Source organism: Falco cherrug, chromosome 15 (assembly GCF_023634085.1).
Source record: "Falco cherrug isolate bFalChe1 chromosome 15, bFalChe1.pri, whole genome shotgun sequence".
Taxonomy (NCBI): domain Eukaryota; kingdom Metazoa; phylum Chordata; class Aves; order Falconiformes; family Falconidae; genus Falco; species Falco cherrug.
The window spans coordinates 8,186,465-8,207,542 of record NC_073711.1 but is presented as its reverse complement, the minus strand read 5'-3'; the positions used below and the strand labels follow the sequence as shown (position 1 = coordinate 8,207,542).

At 40.2% G+C, this 21,078-nt stretch overlaps 1 protein-coding gene across 1 annotated transcript; it reads right to left on the bottom strand.

The window, feature by feature from the left end:
* Positions 1-8,291: 8,291 nt before the first annotated feature.
* Positions 8,292-21,076, bottom strand: FAM199X (family with sequence similarity 199, X-linked). Its single transcript, XM_055727434.1, has 6 exons — positions 20,763-21,076; positions 17,678-17,897; positions 15,814-15,963; positions 15,315-15,476; positions 13,970-14,230; positions 8,292-13,047 (listed from the first exon to the last, which is right to left on the bottom strand). The coding sequence occupies exons 1-6, from the start codon at positions 20,948-20,950 to the stop codon at positions 12,877-12,879; spliced, it is 1,152 nt and encodes a 383-aa protein (XP_055583409.1). The 5' UTR covers positions 20,951-21,076; the 3' UTR covers positions 8,292-12,876.
* Between the last annotated feature and the right edge of the window lie 2 nt (positions 21,077-21,078).

Genomic DNA, 21,078 nt, shown 5'->3' with positions numbered 1-21,078 from the left:
AATGATTTATGTATACACTGAGCATTAGCATCTTTGTGCCACGTTAGTCATCAGATCACAAGTGGCTCTAAAGAGGCTTTAGTCAAACAAATGAATATGAGGTTGAATGATTCAGCTTACTTCATGTAAACAGTTCCAGCATGTTCACGTTGATCATCACTAAACTGCACAGGGGCAGGCAGTCTCGGTTGCAAAGTTAAAGAAAAAAAAACCAAAACACACCAAACCAACACTAGCACAGAAGCAGAAATGAGTCCTTCACTCTTTTTAAATTCAAGTTTTACCACACTGAAATGCCCTTCTCCAGATGTATTATCCAAGGTTACAAGCATTCACTGTAGACAGTGTTTTATTAAATCTTCACTGATGCCATTATGAAATTGCAGGACCGTGTCTCTTCCTTTAAAGGTAACTTTCAGCTTCCACAGTCACAAGAAACCCTAAACACACTACCCTCTAAAGCCATAACCAGAGGCCAGCTATATTTATGCATGTATGCATGTATTAATGATTTTTTTAAATGTAATTTCCCAGTGCAGATGTCTAACTCAGACTTTTTAGGCACTGAGTAAGCAATACAGGGTAGGTGTGAATTCTTCATCCTCACAAAACCTTCTGGTTGTACATATTGGTCTTAAACCAAAGTTTCCTCTGAGGGTTGTCAGGATGGGTTTTTTCTTTCTCAGATCTGATACTCAACATGAATTCTTTTAATACCTTAGCAATATACACAGATCAGCAAAAATATAATTTTGGATAAGGCAGCATCTGGCTATATCAGTGTTTGTAACAACCTTTTTCAACCTTCAGTTACGGAGGTGGCTTGCTCTGCATATGCCAGGTTTTGGTTTACTAAGAACAGCTCTCCAGAGTCCCAAACAAAATCAACAATCTTTGTCTAGCGAGTAATTTATTTTTTTTCAGTACTGCCCTACATTATGCAGCCCCTTTTTTCATTTTGGTATTTTCTACATGCAAGAAAACATGAAATTGCACTGTGCCTTCTGCCTGCTCTACTACATAGTGCAAAACCAGCTTAATTATAAAGTATATGGATATTTTCCCAACATTGGAATAAACATCAGTGCTATGTAATCAGGGCATATTTACCCCAGCAAAGCCTTTTTTGAACTTCTGTCACAAAACACAATATCCAATTATTACAGGAGCAATCAGCTCAGCTTTTGTTTCCCAGTGAAACACTTCACAATGTTTTGTGTTGTTAACACCCTCATCCTTCTCAAGGCCTGTTCACAGCAAGCACTTCTATTATTCTGAAGCATGGGACAAGTATGACTCACCTTCAGTCTTTACTTTTGGTAAGGAGCAGAGGCCCTGGTTAGGATTGCAGTGCTGCAATGCTGACTGGGGTAGAGAGAATCCTGGAGAAAGAAGCAACGTAACAGCTGAGTAGCAAAGAGGAATAGCAATAAAGCATACTGCCAGGAGACAGAGCAAAAGGACAGGACACAAGCCTTATGCATGAGACATTATGCATCTCCTTCCTAGACCCAGCACTCTGTGTGCTGGGCCAGGGAGGCAGATCCTCGCCATTATGACGCTCTTGAATAAAGGATATTATACAAAAAGAACCCCAAACAACAACAACAACAAAACCCCTAATATGTTGATTCCTGTTCTTGAGCAATGCAAGTCTTAGCAAAGAACAGTATAGCTCCTTTTAGCCTTTTTTTCTCTTGGGAGAAGTGGTGCTGCAAGGGTTTACTATTTCTTAACATAAAGCAATTAAGAAAAGTTGTCTTAGAGACAACGACTATCACTTTCCACAAACACTCTTTAGCAGCGCATTTTTAGAAAACCATTCTGGTGGCATCTAGCTAGAAATGCAGTGCTAACACAGCAAAGCCAAGCATTCTAGTAATGAGCGAGGGTTAAGTTTAAGCTGCAAAATGTAAAGCAAAATTGTCTCCAAAGTAGAGTTCAGAGTACTTGTTAACTTGCAGAGAGAGTCTTAAAAAAGAAAAAAAATCAGAAGCAACCAGAATAAAATTGATTTTCAAGGTTAAATTAGTTTGGGTTTGCAGATGCAAGATCATTACTGCAAACGGTTTGGCTTGACCAAGTAGAATAATTAAGTTTCAAGAAAGGGAACGGTTACCAAAAAGAAAATTGGTTTTTCTTCTTTTTTGTGCTTTAGGTAAACTGACATCATGAGTCCTTTAACGACAGCACTGTTCAGCTGTATTCCCAGTCCCACATTGACAACAAGGCAATTCTCTGAATGCAGAGAAGATAAATGGAGTTAATGCCACTAAGCAAACATGACATTTTTGTTGTACTGTGATCATAGATGAGTCACTAAGTAAAATGATTAATCACAAATCAATGTTACTAGGCTCATTTAGAGATGATTCTCCCTTTGCAAAGCAGGTAGAAGCTCTAAATTCATAGGCTAATGCGTTTATTCTAGCTGTAGCGGTCTCGTTATTGGTCTTAAGCATCAGAGTCTGCAGGAAATTTGTGCACAATTAAGCTAAAGTGATGACCTCCTTATACACATTTTGGCACTTTTTTATCTGATAGTCTGTTGTGCAAATATATAAATGAATTGAAGCATTACATAGAAATTACAGCTAATGCAATACTAAGAAAAATAGACATATACCAGAACTTTAATACATATGCCAATAAGGTATCTAGACCATAAATTATACTCATTTTATCAGTCCACAAATGGGTTTATCAGTCCACAAATGGGTTTCTACTAAGATTTTAGACTGTTTCATTTTTGGTTGACTAACATTTGTAACTTCTACAAACAGTTTTATGATCTAAATTGTTTCAGGAGGAAGTACATGGTTTTGTTGAGCGACATGTTCATAAGTCATACACACACTGTGAATACTTTCTATTCGGTAAATAAATTCACCTTATTTAAATATTCAAGTAGAAAAAAATATTCTTTCAAACTCCAAAAAGGCTTGCTAGCACCATAATGCTTCTTTTCCTCACCTTGAACTTAATGAATAAATACTTGCATAGACTCATGCACATGGCTTTATCTGCTTACCTGATCTGTCAATATAAATTGTTTCTGCAGTGATCATTTCCAACATGCAAAGGGTAATTTTACAGGGCAGAAGATTGTACCAGTCCTAGACCTGACGGGCCCTGGATCTCTGTACCACCAGGCAGCGACTATTTCAAAGCAGAGCCGGCTGAATATCAAACGTGATTTAAAGAAAGTTACACAAATACATGACAACTTGACCAACTTTAGTGTTTAACTATGCTTTCAGAAGGCAGTCATTAGCTGAGTATAATAAATATACTCGTGACTGTATGGTGAAAGTCATACAGTCAGCAATATAATTCACAAGTTTTTAGACCCTCCTAACGCACACAATGTTTTTGCTCCGCTCAGCAGTATTTGTAATGCTAGGAATCACACAGCCATCCGGAAAACACAAGGTTTACACTGACACTGCAGTTACATTCTCCACAACGTAACAATGTTAACGAAGGGATAGGTGGTGAGGTCCCCAAGCTGATCTATGTTCTGGTAGAGCAGAGCAGAGCTGCCAAGTAGAACTGTCCAAGAGTTGTGAGGTCCTAAGCAAAAATAACCTATAGTAATAGGCTCGGTAGCTTACACTGCTCTTTCCAGAAAGTACCAGCCAGGTAGTGAACACACCACTGCGCTCTGGTTTAGGAAAAAGGTCAAGTATAACGTCTTTGGACATGAACAAAGCCATCCTACATGTGGAGCATTTATTGCTCAAAGAACACACCTGTCATTAACAGTTCTTGCATACTTCCAGGCCTCCTCAAGGTAGTAATCGCTACATTATACCTTTGGATATCTCTTGAATGCAGGAGACTTCAAACATACAAAGGGATCTAAACAATGTCTGAAAGAAGCTGTCCATACATGAAAATCGACCAGTTACTGAAATGAAGGTCTCTCAGCTCTTCCTTTGCTCCTCCTATGCACAATGGAAGATGAAACAAACCCCTGCAACTAATCTCTTTCTTTCTGAGAAAGAGATTTCTTTTCTGAACAAAGAAAGCAAGGACTAGAACAACTGCCTTTTAACTAAGAATGGAAGCAAATACCAAGAAATGAGACTTGCCTAAATAACTAGGAGGGTCTACAATGACTTAAAAATATCTTTTCAGCAACTTCTGTGATAAACTGCCACATCATACTTGCTACTTACTGCTTTCAGGAAGTATGACAGGAACTAGGTGACAAGAAAAAACAAGAAAGCTACGTAGACATTAACAGCTATAGATCACATTTGAAAGCTCTTTACTCTGCAATCAGAATTTAAAACTTTACTCCCTCCACTGAAGATTATTTGGGCACCCATATTCCCTTGGGGAGATCTCCTAGGCTTAACGACTTAAGAAGCTTCTACTGAGAGCCTGAGTAGGAACGTACCTTCACAGGAGCCACATACAGGCAGGCACCTACACAGATGTTAAAGTGCTATTTTGAATTTTGCACCGCAGCTTTCGGACCATTTGCTCTGTATTTTTCCCCCCTTTACAAGCCATCAATAAGGAAGGATAATAAGCAAAGCATTCACAGAAACTTTACACAGTGGTCACAGCGGGATCAACAGTCCTTCAGATCAGTTCCCCGTTCTGGAAGGAAAGGTGATTTGAGCACCAAGCCACCCCAACTCTTCCGCAGCAGGAGCGGCGTACTGCTGCTAGACATAAGGCAACTTACATTTTGACAATATACCGGTATAACACAGCTCATTAAACTCAGATGGCAACATTTAACCAACTGACAGGATTAGAGGCATCCCATCTTCTTGCAAGGTCATGCTCTGGCAATCAGGAGAAATACACTGCATGTGCTTCTGAAGTCCAGGATTTCACAAGTACGAGGTCAATGGCATCAGCTCTCCCAACACTGACGGAACAGCAGCCAAGTAAGCTGTGAGGGCAAATGTCACCGGGTCACAGGATCTACAAGATGATGCTTCTGTGAAAAGAACATAGAACTGAGAAGATACTTCTTTCTCTTAAGGGAGCATGGCTAACGCAAGGACCAGACATGGTGTTCCCTGCAAGCTGCCTCGGATCACCCTGCCACCAGCCAGCATGCTCAAGGCCTGCCGACAGCAGTTTCCCCAGCAGAACCTGAGAAAGTATCTCTCTACTACAGTAATCAGACTATTTTAAACAAAGCCATCCACTAAGCAAAAATTTGTCTAAATAAGCATTTCACTTGATGACTGGAACTCGTATTTTCTTTTGCATATTTTTTTATGACAGCTACTGACACAGAGATAGAAGAGGATGAGTCAGTAGCACATCTGCACAAGCAACGAGTGCTCAAAACCTTCCTAACCCTGCTCAGGACCATTAAAAAAGCTTGGCTTCCAAGAGTGAACCTGACATTGTAGGGAGAACTCCTCACATGTTCTCTGTTGTTACGTGTGTTAGTAAGCTTTTTTTAAAGATAGCAATAATAGTCAGACAAATTGAGAAGGAAAAAAAAAAACCCGAACAACTGCAGAACAGCTCCCATTAGAAGCAAGATTTTCCTTTGCTCAAAAGGAAGCCCCAAAAGCCCTATTCAGAAGTTATTATTCCAAAAAATAGAGGCAGGTTAGCTATGTCTTCTCTCCCCTACCACCCAGGGACAGACAGGCATCTAGATTATCAGCATTCACGCATTAAAAGCTGACTGCTGCTTTCCTATCATCACCTAGTATTTTCAACTGCAAAATTCTCAGCCTACATTGAGGAAGGCTGCATTTGAAACAAAGTCCAGAAAATTTAAAGCAGCAATTCTGCATGCGTACAAAAGTTAACACTAACAGGAACATACTTCCATCTTTCAATTGCAATAAGCAGCACCAGGCAGGAATTAACAATCACCACAAACAGAAAAAGCAAATTTTTTTTCCTTAAGTCAGTGGAAACGTTGTTATTTTAAGACTAGTGCTTAACAGATATATTCCTCCTTCAAAAACTGCGTAAGAGAAGAAGCAAATCCCCTTCAGACTTTAATAGGACATAACAGAATCGAGGAAAGCGTGCGTAGCACGGCAAGGCTGGCAGCTGCAGCCTCGAAGGGGAGGAGATGACTGCAGTGCTCCCTCCAGTGGCACCAGACACGGGCGAGCGGGCTACCTTCCCTTCAAACCCCAGCAAATCGGTGGCCCAACGAAAACTTCGACGACAGCAATCGCTCTTGCTTTCTTCGAGAAACTTCGTAGCAATACAGCAGGTACTTTCAACTGTAAGTAGCATCAGGCAGACTCTACAGACAAGATGAATGATCACGCTTAAGCCTCAGGAATGTGGTCTACATTAACAGAAACAAGTTACTACACCAGGGATGCTCCCAAGCACAAGCCACCGCAGCACGTAAAGAGAAGCATGAAATGAGGTCTCGGATCAGAAATTCGGATTTGAATTTAAATTTGATCTCCACACCAGAGAAACCATTTACAAGATATGAATGTTCTGGAAGGAGGTAAAAAAAAAATAAAAAAAAAAAGTTTTCTCTCTGGCAGGACACTGGATACTTAGGAACACACACAAAGGATCTCAGGAAACCAAATGGTAATTATTTCTGGGAAATGTCTGGATCAAGTGGACAGCTCAGGCCAGTAGTAAGAGAGGGCTGAGGACAGCAAGATCAGAGCCAGTGCCATCTTTCCCTGCCAATTTAGTAAGGGAAGTTTATCAATTTGTTTTGCCAGTGTGGAAATTCTGGTCCAGCTTGTGTCCAGATAGCATTTGCCTATCAAATGAGACTTCCTTATCAAAGTGAAACTTGATACACTTGAGAGATAAATGAAGAAATGTTTAAGGAGGAATAGTAAGAGGTCTGTAACATGCAGTGTCTAGCTGTGACCACAAGACCTCACTTGACAGACAGGCAGCTGTTTCCAAGGTGTTAACAACTCATCCATGTACCTGTTACCTCTGTAATGAACTGCTGCATCAGGACCTACTGCGAAAATTCAGAAGTTCAAAGCAGACACACCACCTCACTGAGATCCTGTGATTCAGAAATCATAAGCATCAACTTCCCTGCGGCTGCCAGGTGCTACCCAGGGACCAGTAAGCCCTTACCATAAGTGACCACCACAACAGGTCACGGTCCTTGGCAATATTTCAATTTGTTTTGCTACAAAACACCCTGTACTGTCACTCATGTTGGGGTGAAAAAAGACAAAAAACACAAGCAGGTTGCTGAAGAGAAGGCAAGGCACCACAAGAGCAATAGCTTCTGTAGCCTCCCAGTTGCAGACTCCACAACAGTTAGAAGGTCTCTTGATAGTTTACCAAGACTTGCTGTGATACGCAGTGTTTCTGCCCTCATCTGTCCCTCTCCATCCTTCAATATCTACAGAAACATGCTGGAATGGTAACATTTGGTCAATTTTAACTTCTCTAAGCGTCTGAGAGAATCAGCTTCCACGTTTGATGAGCCTTAGCTGGGATGAACAAGGCTGTTGAGATCCCCGAGATGCTGCAGACTTTCTGAACACTGAGGAAAACATCTTTATCCCAGTTATTCCTTTCTCAAGGTTTTCAGGATTTTTCCACTGGATTCAAGGAATTTTTGTAATAGCACACTTGACACTTCAGTATTGCAGAAGGCAAATTTGGTTCAGGGACAACACAGAATATATAGGCTGGCAAGTGTCCTCACTGTAGCCTGCTCAACACTGGTGACTGCAAAGCCATAGCCACTGCCACGTCCTTGCTGGTGCTGCATGTGTTGCGTGTGCATCACTGCAGCTTCTGGCATCCCCAAGCATACCTGCTTCTGCTGTAGTGAATGAAATCTGGATTTACAACAGTGGCACACAGGTGTCTGCATCATGAGCTGTAAGAGCATGGTGGGTTGTCAGTCTATAAGTCCTATCAGGGATTTTAAAAATCACAGAACAGGCGGTGGTTTGATGGCTATGGGTACCGAGGCTGATAGCAGAAGATTCAGAGTTACTGCTGGCAACGAAAGTGCTTAGACTTCCCATGCCCACACCTACATAACATATATATTAAAAAAATCCTCTGGCACAGAAATCAAAACTAAGGACAGACAGCTTTCAGTACAAGATCTTGGGTTATACCATTCACAACAAGTAGTCATTTTCCTATGAAGCAATTCTGATCAGATTTTGTGGATAACAAACCACACTATTTAAGGAGGGACTGGTTTGCTTTCTGTCACAAAGAACACTTAACATGTGTGACTTTATCTGTACTTTCTGCCTGAACAGTGAGTATACAAGCCCTCTATGTAAATCCCCCTGCTCTGAAGAAGATACCACATAGTTTTGTCAGGATATCTTTGCTACGTCATCAATTTTAATTCCAACCTGTATTTCAATATGCACATAACTATTTTCAAATACAATGAAAACTTGAAATCAACAGCATCAGTCACCAGCATCGCATCTTTCAGTAAATCCTTCACAACCTCAGAAAAATCTCTATAAACATCGTGTAGATACAGAATGTACAGAGGACAGTTTTCTATACAAAAGTGCATTTTAGCAATACAATTAGCAGAGAATCTGGGGAAAAAAAAAACCTCAATTTAAGCAGTACCATATACTCTAATTTATGCCCCCATCTCTCCCCCCCAAAAAAGAAAAAAAAATCATCACAAAGTCCCACTTTCCCCTTGCTTTGGTTATGAACTATATTCAAGGCTTCAATATTACAATTTTTTTTAAATGGAAGAATTTATTTGTTATCTGGAAATGTTTTAAATTTATCCAGATGAGAAAGAATGCAAGTATATTTAATCAGACTTAATAGTCAAAATAGACAAGCTTTGACTATTACTAGGATTTGCCCTTGGTAGATAAACGATCTTTGTAATCCTTAAATGGAAAATTGCATGTTGACTTGTCTTTTCTATGCCAAGAACTGCAAGATCAGTAAGCTAAGGAACATTAAAGCAATACATCTAACAACATTTGCCAAGAAAATCTGGCTTATAAGAATGAACTTCAAGAGCCCTCAAAACAGTCCAGTTTATTAATATTTATAGACTAATGCATCAAATGATTTCAAAGCTGAAAGTGTCAGGAGAAAAGAAATGGCTTCAGGCCATTCAGTGTAGATGAACAGTAAATATTGCCATTTTTTTATTTTTCCATATTGTATATGCACCGTGATGTAAATGCATGTGATAAAGTTCAAGCAGGTTGGTTGGTTTGTTTTTTTCCCAGAGAATGATCTTCACAGGTTTCAAACCACAATATGAGAACTAAAAGTTAAGCCGAGGAAAGTCTTGCAAAGACTTTTCTTGCTCCTCTTTATAAGCACCCCATACTGAGAATACTATAACAATCTTTTAATCTGTTTCCCAGATAAAGAAAAATAGATATTATCTGAACAGAGACAAAGGATGACATTAGATACACACACAAAAATTAGGTTTGTAGGCAGCTAGCTTTTTTCCTCATAGGTAAAATCATTCTAGAAAAGAATGTTCTCTATTGTTTACAGTCCTACTGCAATCAGACTTTCAGTGCTCCTTCTAAGCCTTTTTAGAGAAAAAGTTACCATGGAAGCAAACCGCTAATGTTATGGAGTGTAAATTGATTACATTCATATTACAGCGGGTACAAAGCACCTAGATATACAGCTTCAGTACCATGGAGACATACAGCTATGAGCTTTTTCCTGTTCGTCTCTCTTTTGCTTTTAATCTTGACAATTCTTATCTATAAATAAAAAGCAGAGATTTGAATCTTTTTTGAAAAAGTGCTAATAAGAATGCATGATTTTAGCAGTCTGTTACTCTTCTTTACCCATCTGAACCCAATAACCTGTAGATAACTTCCTGTAAAAAAAAAAAAAAAAAAGCAGCAGCCACAATGGCCAACACTCTCATCAGCAAGACCACGTTTAACTAAAATTCCAACTGTTGGACTAATGCCCCGGGTATCCAATACAAATTCATAGAATCCTAGAATTGTTTAGGTTGGAAAAGACCTTAAGATCATCAAGTCCAACTGTAAACTGAACACTGCCAAGTCCACCACTAAACCGTGTCCCTAAGCACCATGTTTATGCTTCTTTTGAATACCTCCAGGGATGGAGATTCAACCACTTCCCTGGGTAAGCATACAGCACATCGCAGGGAAAGACAAGAATCAGACAAAAACACCTCCCCCCTCCACAAAATGAGCATGGCACTAGAACCAAGAAGGATGAGAAAAGGGGAAAAAAACCCAGACACGTGGAAGTATGTGAGAACTCCTGAATCCCCACAGCTACTTCAGGCCAGATTCTCTGAGGTGCCAAGCATTTGGCAAAGAGAACATTCAGGTAAGCAAGGTATTATTCTGCATTCTTAGCAGAATATTTGGAGTTTTGTATTCTTAGGTTATAAGCATCTGGGACTATGAGATTACAGAACTATAAATTATTACCATGCAGCCCCTGGAAACCCACTCTTTATTGTTTTAACTGTCACACAAGTGACTGAAGTACCCAGCTGGAGACAACATACCACAATCAGCTACTGTGGCACTCAGGACTTTTTGATCCAACATCACAGACGAGGAACTGGACCCATTTAATCGCTTGGATTAATTTATACTCACATGCTTACCACTAAAATCAAGATGGAAATACTATCCTCCTTCATTTCATGATCTCTGGCAGCTAGTAGACAGGTGACCAAAAAGAACTGTACCTCATCAAAATGAGGGGGTCTTCTCTCAACAAATCCTAAAGGATTTTAAACTCTGAAGAGCTGCTGAAACAGAATAAAGTGACACACTTTCATGCTCCACCACTCTGAGATATTGCATCTTTCTTACATTTCATTTCAGTCTCAATTCTCTACAGCACTAAGTGTGCATTTTTCTTCAGAAAAAAAAAATCACATTTCAAAGTCACTGCAGAAAATAAAGGTTGTACTGAACTGTGAAGTGTACATACAGTGAGATGTTTCATGATGAATTCATCCATTACAGCCATGGTAAGCTGCAAGAGCTCAACAACTGCACCCTGAAATTAGCCGTATTGACAGCAATTCATTTTTTTCTTCCATCCAAGATATTTAAAAGAAGCTCCACATTTAAGTCAATCTAAATTCTCAGTAACTTGTATGCTATTAAGAAGGTTTTGGTACTTTTTCTACAGGAGGGAGGGAGGTTTCAAGCAGCTATAGTGCAGTACAGGCAAATACGGACAGGTAATGGTCACTGCTGGTTAGTGGCCAAATAACTGACCATAAAGGATAACTAACATTTGAGTTCAAAATGAGTTTTAAGTGGCTTTTAATCAGCCAATGGCCAAGTCTGGGTACCTGCTGTCTAGAAGCAGCAAGAGTGACTAAGTTCACACATACTAGTTTGACTACAGACCTTTTATTTCTAATCAAAGCCCTTTCAGAGGCCATTGTTCAGATATTTTACAGGTCAGTTTATTTTGAGGCTACAAGGAATGCCACTTCTGAATGAAAAATACGTCAGCTGTCAGGGCTAATAAGTCTGTGCAGGACATGCAAAATGAAAATGAGTAGTTCTATATAAAGCTGACCATGCAATTCTGCAGGATTGGGCTATATTCTGCAATTACAGGCACCTACGGGCTCCTTAATTCACAAGTGCAAAACAAAAGTAATGAAGCACCAAGGCAATGAAAAATTAGTTCCTAAACTCAGAACTAGAAAATAATTTTATAACCTTTTAAGTTTCACATTGAAATTGAGAAGTATTATTTTTATCTCAGCTGTGGGGGGAAGGAGTTCTGTAACAAGTACTTCCAAGATAAAGACAAAGGTCACCTTACAGATTGTCAGAATTAGGAAACAGGTTAAAACTACTTTTATCTCCCTACTCGAAAGCCACAATTTTACCTCGTTTTCTTAGCAAGAGAAATTTCAAAAGCAGATAGACAACAAAAGGACAATTCTGAAACATGTAATGGTGTAACAACCCACAAAGAAGACACATCCTCAACTAAACATACAATTAAAAAGCACAGCTGCATTAATTAAGTTCTCCTGCCAACCACATGAATCTATTTAGATATGCTTCTGGGGAAAAAAAAAAAAAAAAAAAAGTTGTGTGCCGCTTGTTTGCACTTCTCTTTCCAGTAGCATTTTTAACTATTATTAAGTAGTGTCCTAGACAACTGAATTGCAGATTAGTGTTTTTATTTGAATCTTTTCATAGTAATACTAGGGATGTACTGATCAACCATTAGTAACAACCATACTATAAGATATTGAGCAGCAAAATTAACTTTCCAAAGACTAAGCTTGCAAATCGTTTTTTTGAATTCTAATTGCTCCCTAAAGAACTACGTTATTAGGCATTATCTGTGTTACAGATTCCCTGCATCAGAAGCCCTGCCTCTTGTTTTCTGTGCAGTCTCGGTTAAATTGCAACTTCTAGAAAAGGATTTACCACAGTACTTCGATTTTGTATGATCCAAGAGCAAGACTGAAGAAACCCCTATAGAACTAAAGAGTTTTTCCTCATGCTGAACAATCTTCCTAATAATGGGAAAGGAAGACAGAACAAGCCAAGTGTAATATTAACTTCAAGTTGGAAAAAATAAAAAAGCTGAAGCATAGTGATGCATGCTTAGTGTCATTCAAAAGCAGCCCAGATTTATGTCTTCCACATAAGTTAGCGTGTTAGCCAAGTTCAACTTTCCTTAAAATTGTATCTATTCAGCAGCTTTTCAGATGATAGTTAAGTTTCTGAAGTCTTTGTTGCAAAATTAGTCTCAAAAAGCTCAAGTTACTCAATACTTAGACCTTCTTAGCAAAACTACACTTGAGAAAAGATCTGGTTTATATTGTTAACACTAATCAAAATTTGGTCAAGAAATAGATGTAAACAATAAGGATAATACATTTAAGGCTTAGAAAGAACACTGATAAATTCACCCCTGTCACATTAAAACATCCACATCTCCTTCATGGTCCTCCTCAGTCACTTTTAAAGAGAGCACTTCTTCATTAAGAAATAATCCACTCAGTCTCTCCTTACGGGCTTGTCTTTGTTCTTTCAGCTGTCTCTTGCGTAAGGCCTTTTGCTGTAGCTTCCGTTGCTTGGAACGCTTCTGTCAAAATATAGAAGACAAAAAAAATAAGATTTTTTTTCTGTAGATTAGAAACCACCTTTAAAGAGGGCAAATATAAGTTAACTCTAACATAATGTCTGCTCTGAAAAATAACTAAAATGAATACTCAAGAGGTGGTGTAAACATTTATCCGAAATCGTACCCAATAGGAAAATATCGAGACCATTTACCACAAGGGAGTTATGAGGCACAACATCACCCTGTGATGTTGCATAGCTGAGTCTTTGATCAGAAAAGTCTTTATTGTCAGGGAAATGTTACAGTCTTACAGCCACCACCTGAGATGCTGAAAAGCAAGCAGGAACTGCTCCTCTCACCCACAAATGAATCTGAAATTATGGCAACAGGACAAGTGCCACAGTACTACTTTAACTGCAACGTGCTTCGGTAGGTCAGCCCTCACTATGTAATCTCATGAGACACATTGGAAGAATGAACTGAAGAAGATTCAAAAAGCCTGATGAAACTTCTAGCTGGGGAAAAAACCCAACACAACAAAAAAACCAAAAAACCCACAACCAAAGCAGTCTTTACTAGCCAGAAATTATACCTAGATTAGGTTGATCAATCTTGAGTAATTTTTTTTTTTTAAACTATGAACTAAGTAAAGATGCATAAGCCTATATTCAACCCCCACTCATATTATTCTAAACAAAAGTAATGAGAAGACCTACTACATACAAACATCAAGCTTTCACTTAGAAGTGATGGGAAGAGCAAAAGTTTAAATTCCTTATGGTCACATCAGAGGAAAGAGTCAGCATTAATTTAGCTAGAGAACTTCAGCAGATCCTCGGTGACTAACCATGCTCCTTCAGTACAAATAACCCAGTTACAACCACATACAAAACCTTAACGAGTCAGACAGTTTAATACATATGTACATAGTTAGAAACTTTACTTTTGAATCCCGGATTCTGTCTGCAGCACTTGTGGACAAATTACTATCACTGTGCGCTCGACTCATGTTGGCGCTTGAGTTTGAAGCGGAGTTAGCGACACTAGAGCCACTGCTGCTCGCTGAGCTGACCATGCTGGCACTGCTGCTGCTGGCACTGGCACCGCTCACACCACTGGTACTTGCACAACTGTAGTTACTCCTCTTCCAGCTTTCCCTTGCAGATCGTTGACGAGGTCCATGCTCCTTGATGTAGTTTCTCACCTTTAGAACAGAGGCATCAGAATTACTACAGCCTGATAAATACCGCACTGAGATACTGACAAAAAACAGAATATGGCTACTAATAATGATCAAGTCACTGGACCAGTTCAGTTAGCCTTTTAAAGCATTTTGCTGTGGGTGCTTAAACCCCAAGCCATCTGGCAGTCATCAAGAGATCTTAACTAAGTTAATACTAATTTCATTATGGAAGGAAGAGAACCAAGTAACAAGGTTTCGGGTTTCTTCCCCTCTCCTGCCCACCAAGTCTTCTAATACACAACAGTAAGTTGTAACACTAAACAGGAATATCAGTGAAGTTCAACTGAACTAAGTTGTTTAACTAGTGTGTCAACCCCCTTTATTTTGCTAGGTATAGTCAAACAAAAGTGGGCGTAAGGAAAGCAGTACTTTTCTACTTTAAGATGATACTCATAAAATGTTTGAAATATGCAACAGGCCAAGCCCACAAGAGCAGTCGATGTTTTCCATTGTCAATCTTTATCATAATCACAGACTAACACTGAGGAGTTCAGCTTGTTTGGACACTGCATCTTTTCCCAACAACACATCAAAATAGTACAAAGACTAAGATGACAGTAGTATCTACCTACCACACGATTCAGGTACCCTTCTTTGTTGTAATTTGCATTTTGTAACACTTTTAAAACACTTTTTTCTATATCCCTTTTTACATTAAATTTATGGTCTACCCCAACAAATTCCAGCCCTTTGGATTTTTCAATGCTAGTCTATCATCAGTGAGCAAACGGAAACCCTCCACCAGTTGACAGTCATGAAGTGGAATATGCTTTGTCATAAGCAGTACTGGGCCCATGGCATAACTCATTACACACACACCAGCTTAGGCTTAACATATCGGGAGAATATATAATTCACAGTCTTTCATATAAAGGTTTAATACATATAATATGCTTTTGAACTCTATTTTCCCTCATTGACAATATTGTGCTCTATTGTATCTTCCTATGATTACATATAAAAATTCATCACAACTCTGTAAGAGATTTTGCAAGACTTATCAGATACTGAAACCCTGAAGTCAAATGTACAAACCTTAACTCACCTGTTTCAGTTTTTCATCTGTGAGACAGTTCAATTCAATAATGAATTCACTATCCGTAGGTGAGATCTGAGCAGTAGGATCAATAATTTTAATAATATCAAGTTGCTCTCGAAGGCCCATCTCTGTACTGACTTTGCGACTCAAATACTCAATATATTCAACCTAGGACGCAAAGAAAGGCAAGTCATTTGAAGGTATTATTGATTCTAAATGAGTGACAGAAACAAGAAAGGACCAACAGAATAAAATGCACTGAAACACATTTCCTACAATTCTAGCCTCATTGAGTATCATCAAAAACTCAGGGTGAAAAAACCAAGTACACATTAAACTGCCTACTACAGATGCAAAAGACAAGAAGATTTAGTTTCAAGAATCCAGTAATACTGCACAGGTCTACACTTACACCTACAGCAATCAGTATGTCTCTTAAGATGTGGCACTAATGGAAAGTTCTTCTGTGTAACAGTTCTCACATAGGGAAAAAAGTCCATTTCACCTGTTCATCATTTGTCATTGCACTCCATGGAAGTTCATCAAGATTCCTATGCTTGTTTTTCTTTTTTGGAAGCAGACAAGGAGAGCTCGGAATACTAGGTATAACATCAGAAAGTACATCACTCCCACTTGTAATGTCGCTGCCAGGCAACTTGTAATAAGCAAGAGAAAGAACAAAGCCTTAGAATACAGTAGGCAGATTTAAAACCACTTTAACACTATTAACAATTCAAAACATACTGTCAAATCAGCAAAGCATCGCTCATCTACGGACTCTAACAAGTTCTTAATAATTACTCATAACTCTGGCAGTACCCCTTCGAATCTTCCAATAAACAGCAAGTGCAAACTCAATTCACACCATTCTCTATTATCAATCACCTTTTTAAAAATCTGCATTTAAGAAAACAGCCGAATGATGGGGCATTTCAACTGTTTCCCTTCTCCGTCAGTGTAAATCGTCCATTACAATCCAAACCTCCCATTTTAAAGCATAAGCCTAGTTTAAGGAAGATCATTTCAAAGTAGCTTTGTAATTTATACCACACCCCATAATCACACAAGACAATTCAATTAAAATCACCGTCATTCTCCTGGAGGCAACTGCAGAACTTTAGTTAGCTTCATTTATACAACTGACATGTAATTTCTGAATGCAATTCCAGTTAAAGTGTGACAGCTGGATTACTCATGCTCAGATTTTGCCAGGTAACACCATAAAGAGCTACAAAAAAGACTTTATAAAATTCTACAAGTCCAATCAAGTATGTCTCTTAAGAAATGCTTGTTTAAAAAAACCTAGCTCCTAATCAAACGTGCTGTCAGCTAAGACATGGAAGATTGCTTCTTTTCAAAACAATCGCCGAGTTTATCAGGCAATTAAGATTTCACAACTCAATGAAGCTCTACATCTTTGTGATCCCATGAACGCTGTTCCTACAGGCTGCATTATACAAATGCACTTGTAACTTCTGTGATACAATACACAGAAAGACTAGCAGTTAGACTAGAACAGTAAGAAATTCAGAGCTAATCTCAGTCCACGTTATCTTAAATTGATTTGCATCTTCTGGAACAGGATTAGCACTTTTTCTTGGAATGAGTGTTTTCAGTCCTTATACTGCACTTAAAAGACTCTACAGGCTTTGACTAAGCTGTATGAAAAAATTTAAAATTATTCCTCAGTATATTCTGAAGCACCACATTTCCTACTTCAAAGTTATGTATACATTTCACAGCTGATTTAAGTCTATAATACATAAAAAGATTTGCACATCACAACTGAAATCTGCTGAACAAAGACTACCACCATAAATTAGAGATAGATGGCCAGGACTGCATCCAGTAAAGACTAGGAGAAAGGAGGATGCAATTCACCATCACACTTTTCCCATCCTGGTGAGACAAAGTGAGCTCTGTACTCTTACTGGCAGAGAAAAAAAAAAGACGGAAAAAGGCGATGGTAAGAGCTTCTACATTTTACCTAGGTGCCAGGTGCATTCCAAAGGATTTAATCAGACCAAATCACTGGAAGCAGACATCTATAACCAGATTTCACTAGCAGAGCAGATCCTCAGAACAAAGGATCTAAGTTCATGGCTACAAGACACACGTCGATCACTAAAAATCAAACTACCACAATATGTAAGCATTCCTCTTTGAGAAGCTGATCTTCTGTCTCCCCTCCAGATTAAAAATGCTGGAATAAAGTGGAACAAAACATCATCTTTGTTGCTGAAGATTCAGTATCTGCTCTTACATTCAGTAGTTACCAAGAAACAAATGCTGAGGACTTTTCAACTGAAGTTAAACCCAGCACTTCATAATCTACACAAAATATTACATTTACAGTGGAACTAGTTTACCTGCCATTCAAACTCACTGTCTGACCAATCCCAGTATGTGCTGATAGAAGATGACACATCACTGCAGACACTGCCCTCAGGGAATAAATCAAAAGATGTGAACTCCTGGTCATCCAGTAAAGAGTAACAGTCATCTTGATCACCAACTGAAACCGATGAGAACAACTCCTCACTGCATTCCGAGCTGGCTACGCTGGTTCCACAAGATGTCAAGTTCCACCTGCAAAACAGGACAGAACAAATAGAAAGCAGCAAACATATTGGCATCATGTGTCCTGAAAAATTATTTTAAGACTCACAAGCAAGGCTGAGATAGTTTTGTCAGTAATGTTATACATTGATTTTATTGACGTTATAAATATGTGAATTTAAATTTTAAAGTATTTGTAAAGATCCATAAACAACACCAACGATAATTCAGTATTAAAAACAGCAAGGCAAAAATCCATATATTGTTAGTATAATTATACCTTTACCTTAATATATTAACAATTTCCACCCTAGAGCCGTGATTCCTGTAGTGTGTAAACAGTCTCCTTTTTTTGGTTGGTTGGTTGTTTTTTTAAATACACTGAGCTAAAAATACAATTTCCCCTACGTTGGGATACTTCAACTTCCACATAAATTGGAATATGCAAAACTAAGTAGTAAATCCATTGGACTTCAGGACAAATAGGAGTCAAAAAGAAATTCTAGGTTGACAATCCAACACAACACTAAGGCTTAATACGGAAATGCATTATGGATATTCGCAAGGCTCCATTATTCACTATTTTCAACACTGAATGCCAAAAATATTGGACATGCTGTTGGAATGAGACAGTGCAAGACTGGAAAATGATCTGTGTGAAAATTCTACCACGCCAAAGCTACCCCCCCCCCCCCCCCCCAATTTAATTTAAAAAGCTAGTTAATGTTGCTAAAGGAAAGCAACTGAGGACTCAAACTTCACAGAACAGGTTTTTTATTCTCATTAGAGGAATCCAGAATTTATTTAACAAGCTCATGAAATTGGTCTCCATATGTGGATTTATTTCACATATTGGTGGAAAGTAGGTCGAGACAACTATGAGTCAGCACAGCACTGCAATACGGCCAAAACAATTTGAAAAGGGTTTCTAAAATGCACCAACACAAACCCACGCGATTAACTGCTGTTCCATCAGCCTATCCACTTCAGCCTGGCTCACTGGAAGAACATTTCTCTATCCAACTGCAAAAGCTGAGCAACGCCATTGCCCAGAAGGTACTCACCATCATTATTTAAGCTGCATACCAGGTTGGCTAAATACGTTTGTGATTGACTCACTCCCACATCTATTTGGCCAGCAGTGAATTTATCCAATGTCAAAGGCATTTCAAAAACTCTTCCTTTAGCAGATTCAAGAGACCTTACCCTCCCTCCCTTTCTGCTTCACTCACACACGTGCAATGTTTCACTAGTACAGACTTTTGTGGGCAGGGCAATCGATCGGCATCAGTTGAATATGAATGTGGTGACACAGCCTGTTTTGAACACTACTTCAGTTTCTGTACTCATTAAATATCAATGAAAGGAAAGACAAGAGTGGATAATTTCCAGACCCATCAAAACACAGGAGGCGGCACAGTGGCTCTGCCACCAACCAACTACACACAGATGCTCCAGGTATGCAGCATCACTGCATGTACAGCAGTCAGCCCTCACCTTCTCATGCCTAAGGGGGAACCGCTGTGCTTGCTAGGGTGAACTGGATTAACAAGTGAGAACTACATTAAAATTACTTGTAACTTAAAAAAATTAGGAAGCCTTATGCAAACACCACATATTGAGCCATGCATCTGCAACAGCTTAGTGCAGGAGAGCACATGTCCTTGCCCACAGAAGTGATATACCCACTCAAGATGCCTGGGTTACAAACCTGAGTTTGTAAAATGAGTGAGCCTGAATAACACTCTCAGTAAGTGAAAGGCAATCAAAAGAGAAACTTACAAAATGGATTAAATGCAAATCTGGCAAATATCACACATTTATCTTAGAGATATGCTAGGAAATACATCTTACTGCTGATGTCACAATTGGGTCTTACGATATAAGAGCTAGATCATGAAAGTGTATCACGTTGGATCGAGGCTCTTAAGACTGAATCATTTAAGAATCTGTAACTACGAGCTTGACGTTGTGAATGGCACTTTTTAAAGTGTAATTTCCATGATTTCATACAAATTCAACTGAAAGATTGCCTTATTATTCACTCTTCGTAACGGTGTAGTAGAAACACTTAATAACCAGTAAGAGTATCTTGCAGCTCAGCAACAGGGACTAAAACTATCCCACATGAATGTTCAAGACTGAAATCTCACAAGCTGTTAGCAGGGGGAAAAAAAAAGCTATTACTATATTCAAATTTAATACCACACATACACAGCAGCAGAATTAAGTTCTACAGCAAGCAGGACTGTGGTTTTGATTTTGTAAGTACAACTGGAAGTTTCTTTACAGAGCTGCATTTGCATTTTTAGAATCGACGTTTTCTACAGATTAAAGGCAGGATAATTTGCCCATAATTAGTAGCGTAGGATGGGAATGCTTCTGCCGGAATCGGTGCAGCCACCAGGCCGCCTGACTTACCCTGAAGCTCCGCAGGTTCGCTTGGTGCCCGTGCAAGGCCTGCTTTTAATTGCTGCACACACACCACCCTAGCTGCCCATCCTACAGCGCCCCAAACCTCCGTCTGAAGACATTGGGAAGGGAATAAACACATCTTCAAGGCCGCACCGAGCTCACCCTGAGAGCCGCAATGCTATTAACCGAAACCCGGCCAAACCCTCACAGGGCCCTGCCAGAGGCCGCACACCCCGGCGGGGCCCAGCCGGCCGGCTGCCTGCCGCCGCCGGGGCTCGCCACAGCCGGGCCCGCACCGGGCCGGGGAGCGGGGGCGAGGCAGGGCCCTCCTGCACGGGCAGCGCCGGCCCCGCCGCCCCAGCCCCGGGCCGCCCGCCCGCCCCAGCCCCCCCCCGTGGCATCACCGCGGCCCGGCCGCCCCCAGCCGCCTCCGTGCGCCGTGCGGGCAGCGGCCGGAGCCCCGCGGCGCGGCGGGCGGACCTGTTGGAGTGGAAGCGGTGCAGCGGGTCGGTGCGGTGGCAGGACGAGAGCTGGCAGCCGAAGTCGCTGACGTCCAGGCAGCCCTCCTCGCTCAGGCTCAAGCTGCCGCCCCGCGGCGGGTGCTGGTGCGAGAGCAGCGGGCACGGCTCCTCGGGGGCCAGGAACTTCTCGTACGGCTCCTCGGTCATGGCGGCGGGAAGGGCTGCGGCGCGGCGGGGAGGAGGCGGCCGCTTCACGCACGCAGCAGCCGAGCCGCCGCCGCCATGAGCCACCGGTCCCGGGATGCGCCTCAGTGTCGCGGCCGGCGCGACGGGCT

What these genes read in the sequence shown, in the direction of transcription:
- FAM199X (XM_055727434.1), bottom strand. Translation starts at nt 20,950, where the DNA reads ATGACCGAGGAGCCGTACGAGAAGTTCCTGGCCCCCGAGGAGCCGTGC. An exon ending in ACAGTGAGTTTGAATGGCAG is followed by an intron (nt 15,964 to 17,677) that starts GTAAACTAGTTC and finishes GCTTATTACAAG; the next exon opens with TTGCCTGGCAGCGACATTAC. An exon ending in CAATGACAAATGATGAACAG is followed by an intron (nt 15,477 to 15,813) that starts GTGAAATGGACT and finishes TTTGCGTCCTAG; the next exon opens with GTTGAATATATTGAGTATTT.